The sequence below is a fragment of the Nannospalax galili genome, unplaced genomic scaffold (genome assembly GCF_000622305.1).
Source record: "Nannospalax galili isolate Female #2095 unplaced genomic scaffold, S.galili_v1.0 scaffold690, whole genome shotgun sequence".
NCBI classification, from domain to species: domain Eukaryota; kingdom Metazoa; phylum Chordata; class Mammalia; order Rodentia; family Spalacidae; genus Nannospalax; species Nannospalax galili.
The window spans coordinates 1940901-1949532 of NW_008329288.1; the positions used below are offsets into that span (position 1 = coordinate 1940901).

General features: G+C 40.8%; 2 protein-coding genes across 3 annotated transcripts; one reads left to right on the forward strand and one right to left on the reverse strand.

Annotated features, from left to right (window-relative positions):
- Positions 1–343: 343 nt before the first annotated feature.
- Pate3 (prostate and testis expressed 3) lies at positions 344–3626 on the reverse strand. Of its 2 annotated transcripts, none has more exons than XM_029564204.1 (3): positions 3520–3626; positions 1787–1906; positions 344–1389 (listed from the first exon to the last, which is right to left on the reverse strand). In XM_029564204.1, exons 1-3 carry the CDS (start codon positions 3566–3568, stop codon positions 1265–1267), a joined length of 294 nt encoding a protein of 97 aa, XP_029420064.1. In that variant the 5' UTR covers positions 3569–3626; the 3' UTR covers positions 344–1264. The 2 variants fall into 2 exon arrangements, with proteins under 2 accessions (XP_029420064.1, XP_008833054.1); XM_008834832.2 differs by having other exon boundaries at positions 1787–1909.
- Positions 3627–5202: 1576 nt separating this feature from the next.
- On the forward strand, positions 5203–6838 carry Pate2 (prostate and testis expressed 2). Its single transcript, XM_008835191.1, has 3 exons — positions 5203–5266; positions 6280–6408; positions 6702–6838. The coding sequence occupies exons 1-3, from the start codon at positions 5203–5205 to the stop codon at positions 6836–6838; spliced, it is 330 nt and encodes a 109-aa protein (XP_008833413.1).
- The last annotated feature ends 1794 nt before the right edge of the window (positions 6839–8632 follow it).

The following is an 8632-nucleotide window of genomic DNA, read 5'->3' on the forward strand; positions in this document are numbered from 1 at the left end:
TGCTGACCTCAGAGTCTCATCTCTACTGGCTGGTGTTCACAGTGTTAGATGGTGCTATGCAAACTACTGGAAGAAAATAATAATGATCAACCTTACCCAGCAGTAAATCCTGCAAACTACAATAACTGGCCTGGCAAGATATTCCCACTGGTGCAATGGTGGCACAAATATTATGGGGGCAACCAATCACTCTTTAATTGGATTTAAGTTCTGCTTCCTAGATTGAACCCATACCTGTCATTGCATCCTGGGTTGTTATTTACATCCATCATGTACTGGTAACCTGTGTGGGTCCAGTGAGAAAGAACACACTCATACACAACAAGTTAAGTGAAATGGCTTTATTATTTGCATATAGGTAGTAAAGAACTGAAGTTTCAGATCCATTGTGAACACTATGTCTTGAGCTAAGGGCCCTGAGAGCTTCCCCAGTGAAGATGGAGATGTTGCTGAGTATGACCCATTTGGACCACAGGTGATGGACACTGAAAGGCTGCCTGTCTTGGATTATACATCTCCAGGGCTGGGGAACATACTGGAAAAAGATTTAGAGGATCTCCCAGTTTTAGAGGAAACATTCATATAGCAGTGGAATGTTGAGAGGTGATAGGTGACTGGCAAAGGAGGAAAGGAATGGAGGAAGGTTAGAAAAGGAAGAGGACTGATGCTATAATGTGCCACTGACATAAATCTTGTCAGCAATAGTAATGGCCGTATTGGAGCTAGGAATGCCACAGAGACCAGCACATTTATTATGTCTTTTGTCTATTATGTCTTGTGAAAATGTGTGAGGACGTACTTTAAATGCCAAGAACATCAGGACTGAGTCTGAAATGGGCACTGTCAGAGGAAGTGACCATGCATCTACAGAGCATGTCCATCATCTACTCTGCCACTATTTCTGTTTAACAATGTGGTGATTCATGGGATGTTTAGTTAAATATATTTGTGAATTTTTAGTTGAAGTTTTTCTGGTCTAGCTCAATTATCTAAGCTAATAAGAAGCTCTATAATGGTTCTGTTTTAAATATTAGTGTGTAGAGGCAGGCCTCTTGGTGAAGTGAAGATGATCATTCTGGTAATAGGAAAAAAAAAATCCACTGAAGTCATTATCCCCTGCTCAGAGAGAGCCAAGCTGAAGGGACCTAGAAGGATGATATGGGTTTTGAGGGACTGAGAGGGCAGAAAAGGAATGTAGGTAGAGAACACAGGATGAGAAGCACAGGTGACCTTCTAGAATGAGGTCCTGGGAGTCTGCAGTATCTTAGAGTCTGACGTTACAGTAATCGTGATGGCAGCATTTATGAACGTAAGTCCGATTGTGGAAGCTGTACGACAATTTCTTGCAGAACCTCTGACACACCATGTAAGAGATCTGGAGAGAGTTATCTGTAACAGGAAAGAATGAAAGTAAACAGGAGGGATCGAAGTTCCCCAAGGCAGGCCCTGCCCTCCAGACAGACTTAGGATGACGTTCCAACTTCTGCTTCCCAAGAGCAGCAGTGTAGATATCACAGGCAAGTTGTAGGGTTGGCTTGCTCACCTGTCGTCCCTGACAACTCAATGCTATGTATTTGATTCATTCCTCCCCTGCTAGAAAATGCTTTTGTGTCTTCAAAGTAAAATTCTGTCTGGTGGTATTTATCCTGCCCATATCTAATGTCTGCACTACCTGTGCTCAGAGCATTCTGAACTTATGGTCTCTGTCTGAGTTGTGAAACTGCTGAAGCACTCTCCTAAGATCTCTTAAGGTTCTCATAGGACTGCTCCCAACCCTCTGGCTTACTGTAGTAGATCCTCAGGCTCATGCATGCTTCATACTTCTGAGCAAGGCAAATACCAAAGCCCCTTCTGCAGTGGTCTGATGGTGTATGAAGATGGCATGTTACACACTTCAGTGATGCAGCTGCTGAGAACGAACACAGGGTTTGGTGTGAGGGCAGGGACTTGGGATGGAGCTAGAGGTGTCAGACTGGGGGAGGAGAGGACTCTTCCTGGGGTGGGTAGGTGATTGAACAACTGATGATACAGTGTTTAGGTGGTGAATGGTTGAACCTTTTTTTTTTTTTTTTTTTTTTTTTACTAACTCTTCGGGCTTCAGTGACAGAAAGAAAAGGCCATTAAGCAAATAAAAGAAATATGGTCTCAATTGCAATCTTTTCATTTAGATAACTTTCTTTCACTGTCCTAAGGCTGCCAGTTTGGCTAACCTGACTGGCCAGTGAGCCTCAGGGATCTGCCTGTCTGCTTCCTTAGCAGCGGGATTACAAACACATACCATAATACCTGACTTTGTTTAACAGGGGTTTTGGGGATCAAACTCAGATTCTCATGCTTGGACAGCAAGTACTTTACCAACTAAGCCACTTCCCCAGCTCTTTTTCTGAGTAATGATTTAACATGCATGTAGTTAATTTCTCTAGCTTAAAAATAATGTTATTAACAGTGACCTGACTGATTTGACGGGGCTGTAGAGAGATAGTATGCGGATGAACACTTTAAAACATTTTCAAACAAGTTGGTATTGCTGAGATGGGATTTCTGAATTTGTATTGTTTTGCATTGCAAATTGTTGCATAGATATTTTTAGCTAATATGTTGTATTTTGAGCTGCAAAGGAATGATAAATAAGGCCTCATGAATTGCAGAATAATATGTTTAGAAGGCTCTGGAGGAGTGACAAATTGAAATACAGGTTCAATTTAAAAAATGTCATCTTGGGCTGGTAAGTTGGCTCAGCAGGTCAAGGCTCGCTGTCAAGCCCGATTGGCTTCAGTCAGGACCCATACGGTAGAAGAAAAAACTGACTTCTAAAAGTTGTTCTCTGACCACATATACTCTGGGCATGTTCTCTCTCTCTCCTCTCTCTCTCTCTCTCTCTCTCTCTCTCTCTCTCTCACACACACACTCACATACTGAATAAAGTGTTTAAAATAAGTATGTTTCCCTAGTGCTAAAGTGAGATTGGAATGGGGCATTTATTGGTTTGGGCTGTGTTGTCTCAAACTGTATCTGATGTAATGTTCAAAAATCCTGACAAACAGGCTTTGTCTCCACTTGTCATATTAGAGAATTTAGATCAATGACTGAATCATTTTTGAAAAATTTGTCAGATTCTAGGGCCTCCAGAATTTCTTCTAAACACCTGTAAGAAAGATCCCCGGAATGAGTAGCCAATGTGGAGGACTAAAATAAACTGCAAAATAATTCATTATTGACTGACCAGCTCCCGCAAATGGACACAAATTTATTAACAGAATAGATGTCCTTGCTAGGGTTTTTGATCAGAGGAAGAAGGGGAAACAATATAGAGGACTATACACCCAGAGGGAAGTGGCAGAGTGCTGAAAAGTCAGAAAAGACGGTAGGGAAGGCAAAGGGACAATTCGGAAGGCTCTCTATCCTCCCTCACACATGTGGGCAAAGCTAAGCCCACACGAACAGAGTTGTGCAGGTGGAGATGCCCTGGGATTCCCTTGATCTAGTCTCTGGACCTCACTTCCCAGGTCTGGGACTCACCCACAATGAGGCAGAAGAGGGAGAAGAAGAACAGGAAGTGTTTGTTCATTCTGACCCAGATGTCTTGTGCGTGAGAAAAGAAACCAAGCGTTACCCAAGTCTGTAGTCTGCTGGGAAGAAGCCTCCACCAGCAGGCTGTTTATGCCTAAGGGGAATTTGTCACACAAGGTTTATTTTGAGAGCTGTTAGCCATTGGCTGTGTTTGCCATAGTGAAGTAAACAGAAGATAGAAATTGGCTGGGCACAGGGCTAGAGAGATAGCTCAGCAGTTAAGAGCACTGGCTGCTCTTCCAGAGGACCTGGAATCAATTTCTGGAAGCTTTTTCCTCTTTTAGTTTTTTTGATATAGTATTTCATGTAACACAGTCCACTCTTGAACTCAATATGATAGTCTGTCAAGGCCTTCAACTCCTGATCCATCTGCTTTCATGTCCTAAGTGTTGGGATTATTGGTGTGCACCACAACCAGTGGGAATTTCTTTGTATACTGGGAAATTAGCCCATAGTCTATGGATGAGTTTCAAATTTTTTTTAACTTTTTTGTTATTTGTACTTTGCTAATGAGTAACTGGTTAATTCCTCCAGTTCTACAGAAAAAAATTAGAATGTATCCAGGCATATCAACCTTAGTTTTTCTAATTCTCTGCTTTTAGTCATATATAGAAAGACAGTCTCTCACCTTAAACTATAATAGCTCCTTCAATTTTATTATGGCTGTTTTTTTCTTTTTACAATCAAGGTGGTCCAAAAGGCCAGTATATTGGAACTGGTTTACATTTATTTTTTATGTAGCTATGTATATTTCTGTGTAGGTATGCATATTTTACTTTGAAGTATAAAAATATGTACAAGTTTACTGTTTTTGGATCCTAGCTAAATAGTAGAAAGAATCTAATACTTGCATCCTTTTTATAGTTTGAAATCTGATAATCATGGTTGCTCTGTGGAGAATGGACTGGATGGACATAGGAGCTACTGTGAGAAGACTATCATGAATTCATCTCACATGTATTTGTTTGTTTTCTATATTAAACGCCTCTTGTTGCTAAATAAAACAAAACTCTTGCTTTATTTGTAGTTGAGAAGCAAAGGTGTGAACAAATAGATATGTCCGATCAGGTAGTGAGATTCCATTTTTCAGAGACTAATGAGATAATGTTGCTGTGTCTGAGGGGTGGTGGCGTCTGAATAGGGGCCTTAGCAAGTAAGGAAAAGACATTGGAGAGGCAGCCATTGTTAAGACTGGGGAAAGCTCTGTCAGTTCTAAGAGCTTTTTAAAAAAAGTTATTTAAAATTACACACATTGCCTGCATGTATGTAAGTGTACCATGTGAATGAAATGCCCTGCAGAAGCCAGAAAAGGGTGTCAGATCCCCTGGAACTGGAGTTACAGACGGTTGTTAGCAGCCATGTGGGTGCTGAGAATTGAACCTGGATTCTTTAGAAGAATAGCAAGTGTTCTTAATCACTGAGCCATCTCTTGAGCCCCAGCCCTAAGAGCTTTGAATTGTCTCCTAAATGTGCTGAGAATCATTGGAGGGTTTTGGGCACAGCATAGCACCTTTGACTTAGAAAGGATTCACTGGATTCTACCTGGAGAAATCACTGTGAATGGACAAGAGTAAAAACAAGGAAGTCAGAAAATAAAGGTATTGGTTGGTCCAGATAATGATAATATAGATCATGGTAATAGCAGTGGAGACAGAAAAATGTATACAGGTTGAAAGGAAGTCAGTAGGCAGGAAGGGTGAGCTTTGCTGTCAGACTCTTCTTTAAGACGATGGGAACTGTGAAATACAACTGCAAGATTTATTAGAATCCGAAGTCCTGAAGTAGCATCAGTCTTTGTGAATCAAAAAGATTACACTTTTACTTTCCTTTGAAGATTTAGTACTGTGATGAGGGGGTCAGACATGATAACTTGGCCCTGGGAACATGGAGATACTGTCTGTCCTGGAAAGTTTATAGTTGTATAATTTACATAACGAGCCCAAGGACAGGTCATCCTCTCCTCTCAAGCAGGAAAACAACAGGGCAGAACCTTCCACAGGAAGCCACCCATAACAAGGGTTTTAAGATGTTGTTTCTACTGGGGACATTTATTTTGTTCTGTCCATCTTGGTGTAAGTTCTGGGGATAAAGAGGCAGTTGGTGGTCACTTAAGAGGTGGTTGGATGATGGTAAAGGAAGAGTTTCCAAAACTGCCTCTTGGGGATTGGCAGAAGTCTGGGAGATTCTGACAAGGAATATTTTTCTGTTCCTTCTTTTCACAGGTGTGTTTCATGTGCCTCAAGAAGGTATGGCCATCATGGGTTTATAATCATTGGTAAATTTGTAAATTTGGCAAAATCGTTGGTTCATTTGTTTAGGATCAAACCTCCCTCCAACTTTGGAGAGGACTGTCATCCATTTCTACTATAGAATCCTGAGTTCAATCTTCTCTCTTGTATACTTACTCTATTTCTGGTAGTAAGGAAGTGAATATCTCTTTGTTTCCTTTTACCCGTTAGTGGTCAAAACAATCAGTCTAGACAAGGAGTTTATTACTTGAGGCCTATGAACAAATATTACAGGAACCCTGACTTCCTTAAACGACACACATTTGGTTTGTGTCTATAAACTTCTCTCAGGATTTTCGTAGGAATCTTATTCCAGGGAAGTTAGAACCACTGGGCAATAGTAAATTCCTGCAGTGAAGCCTTAAGTCCAGAGACCTTCTCTAGACCTTGTTATCTAAGTACCTATTTCTGTATTTGGTAGATGTTGGAAAAATGTGCTATAAATGTAAGAAATATCATCTTGGGTTATGCTATGAAGTCATGAGATCCTGCAAACTGAAGCATAAACAGTCCTGTGCTGCTGAGAACATTTATATACTCTCCAAAAAAGGTAATGTGGGGTATAGAGTGATAGGAATCTTACCACCAAGCAGTAGGGCTCTTTGGCCTTTAGATTGAATGGGTGAGTGGGGTGGATGAGGATGAGTGGGCTTGTTCAAAGTGTAACAAGATGTACTTTTCCTTAAGGCAATATTGGCTAATAAAGAGGTTGGAATAAAATTCCTTCTCTGGGTTAGCAATGAATAGAGGGAGGCTATGGGAATTTGAAGGTGGATTATTCCCAGGAATATGGAAAGAGAAAATAAAGCCATTAAAGTTGTTTTCCCTCTTTCACTTCCTCAGGGAAGAGCATGTATCATTATTTAAGACTGTCATGTATGACCAACTGTGAAGATATCAACTTCTTGAGTTTTGAAAAGAGGACAGAGCTCATCTGTTGCAAACATAGTAACTATTGTAACCTGCCAGTGGGAGCCTAGAGCTGATTATCCCCTAGATTTCCCATTTCTTTTTAGTTTACTGCTCCCTTTAATTTCCCCCAAAGTTGTATTTGCTCTCCTGTTCAAACTAATGTTAGGGAAACGAAAGTCAGTGGGGAGTAGAAGAAGCAGTCGTAGGGCAACTGGGCAGCTCAGCCTCACTGATGAGCAAATTTTTGCAAATTCCTTTTTTTCACACCTGGCAGGGAGTTTTTGCTTGCTGATAATGCTGCTTGTCAGTAGGAGGCTCAGAATGATTATCGCTGTATGAAAACACAGATTCTTAGGTGAAAATGATATCCCAACTTTATACTGAGAAGTCTGTCTGTACTCTGTTTTGGTTTACACCCAGTCTTCTGAACTGGAATTCTCTGTCTTCCTGGCATAGTACTTTTGCTCCAAGGTTCTGGAAGTAGGGGACAGCTAACCCTAGCTTCCCAATTTGCTGACAACCTGAGGCAAGCTTTTCTCTGGTAGATGTCATGGAAGAATCTCAGGCCATAAAACAGAAGTAACAGAGAGACGAGACATCAATATTTTAGAGGTAATTTATTAGTGGAAATTATGATGCAAGAAGTAGTTTGGTGTCGATTCATTCGACTTATGTTATCAAGGCTCTGGCTTGAATGGGGTGATGGGACTGGGGATGGAGGCCTTGTTCAAAATTGGCTTCTCAGTTTCTTCCCATGGGAATGAATTAAAAATGAGAATGGTCTTTCATGGTAATTAAAAGTAGCAGAATGTACACAAGGGGGTGAAGTCATGTGTTGTACTTTCTGTTGCTGTGCTAGAACACTGACGAAAAGTAATTTAGAGGGGGAAAGGGCTTATCTGTCTTACTCTTCCAGAGTCCAGTCCATCATCGAGGAAAGTTAGGGCAGCAACTCAAGGCAGGATCTTGAAGCAGAATCCACCGGGAAATACTGCTTGCTGGCTTGCTCACTGGCTTAGGCTTAGCTTTCTTGTACAACCCAGGACCACCTGTCTAGGGATGGCATCATTCACAGTGGATGGGCCCTCCCACATCAATAATCAAGACAGTACCCCACAAACATACCCATGGGCCAATCTAATCTAGGAAATTCCTTAATTGAGGCTCTCCTCTTAGATGACTGGAGGCTGTGTCAGGTTCACAGTTAAAGCTGAGTAGGACATGAGTGGGTGATAATGTGCCCCATCCCATGTAAGACGAAGTATGAACAAACAAATTGTATGAGATAGCAGAAAGGTAACACCAATGAGAAGGGGAGCAGGCAGACATCGAATGAAACAAGAACCAAGGAAAACCAGAGTGGTACAAATATTAGAGCATCGTGCTGGGATCAAGGTGGTTACATCGGGTAACCATGTTTCTCTGGTTAAGAAATCCACTGCAGTTCCTGGTCCTGGATTCCCATGAGTTTTTTCACCCCTATTATGCCACGTGAAAATCTTAAATAATGAATTGCTTTACTAGAGTAGTTAAGTGTACCTCCTGCCTTTGTCTTGTGTCTCAGAATATAATTCTTTCTAAGGAATTCCCAATTTAGATTCTACAGTTAGAATGAACAAAAAACGTAAAGACAACTTTTCAAAGTAGACAACTGGGTTATAAAAGCCAATGTTACATGAATATTTGAGTTTTTGTCATGGGATTTTGATGTATGCGGGCTCTTACCTCTCAAAGCATGAGGATGGCAGAGGTCAGTGTAGGAAAAAGAATAAGAACACTGTTTAGCTTTGAGTTTCAAAATAGTCTTTAAAAATATTAATTAAATATTTAAATTTAAGTATTTAATTTAAATATTTAATTTA

What these genes read in the sequence shown, in the direction of transcription:
- Pate3 (XM_008834832.2), bottom strand. Translation starts at nt 3,568, where the DNA reads ATGAACAAACACTTCCTGTTCTTCTTCTCCCTCTTCTGCCTCATTGTG. An exon ending in CCTCTTCTGCCTCATTGTGG is followed by an intron (nt 1,910 to 3,519) that starts GTGAGTCCCAGA and finishes GTTCGTTCTCAG; the next exon opens with CAGCTGCATCACTGAAGTGT. An exon ending in GAGCCTGAGGATCTACTACA is followed by an intron (nt 1,390 to 1,786) that starts GTAAGCCAGAGG and finishes TTCCTGTTACAG; the next exon opens with ATAACTCTCTCCAGATCTCT.
- Pate2 (XM_008835191.1), top strand. Translation starts at nt 5,203, where the DNA reads ATGGTAATAGCAGTGGAGACAGAAAAATGTATACAGGTTGAAAGGAAG. An exon ending in GAAGTCAGTAGGCAGGAAGG is followed by an intron (nt 5,267 to 6,279) that starts GTGAGCTTTGCT and finishes TGTATTTGGTAG; the next exon opens with ATGTTGGAAAAATGTGCTAT. An exon ending in TTATATACTCTCCAAAAAAG is followed by an intron (nt 6,409 to 6,701) that starts GTAATGTGGGGT and finishes TCACTTCCTCAG; the next exon opens with GGAAGAGCATGTATCATTAT.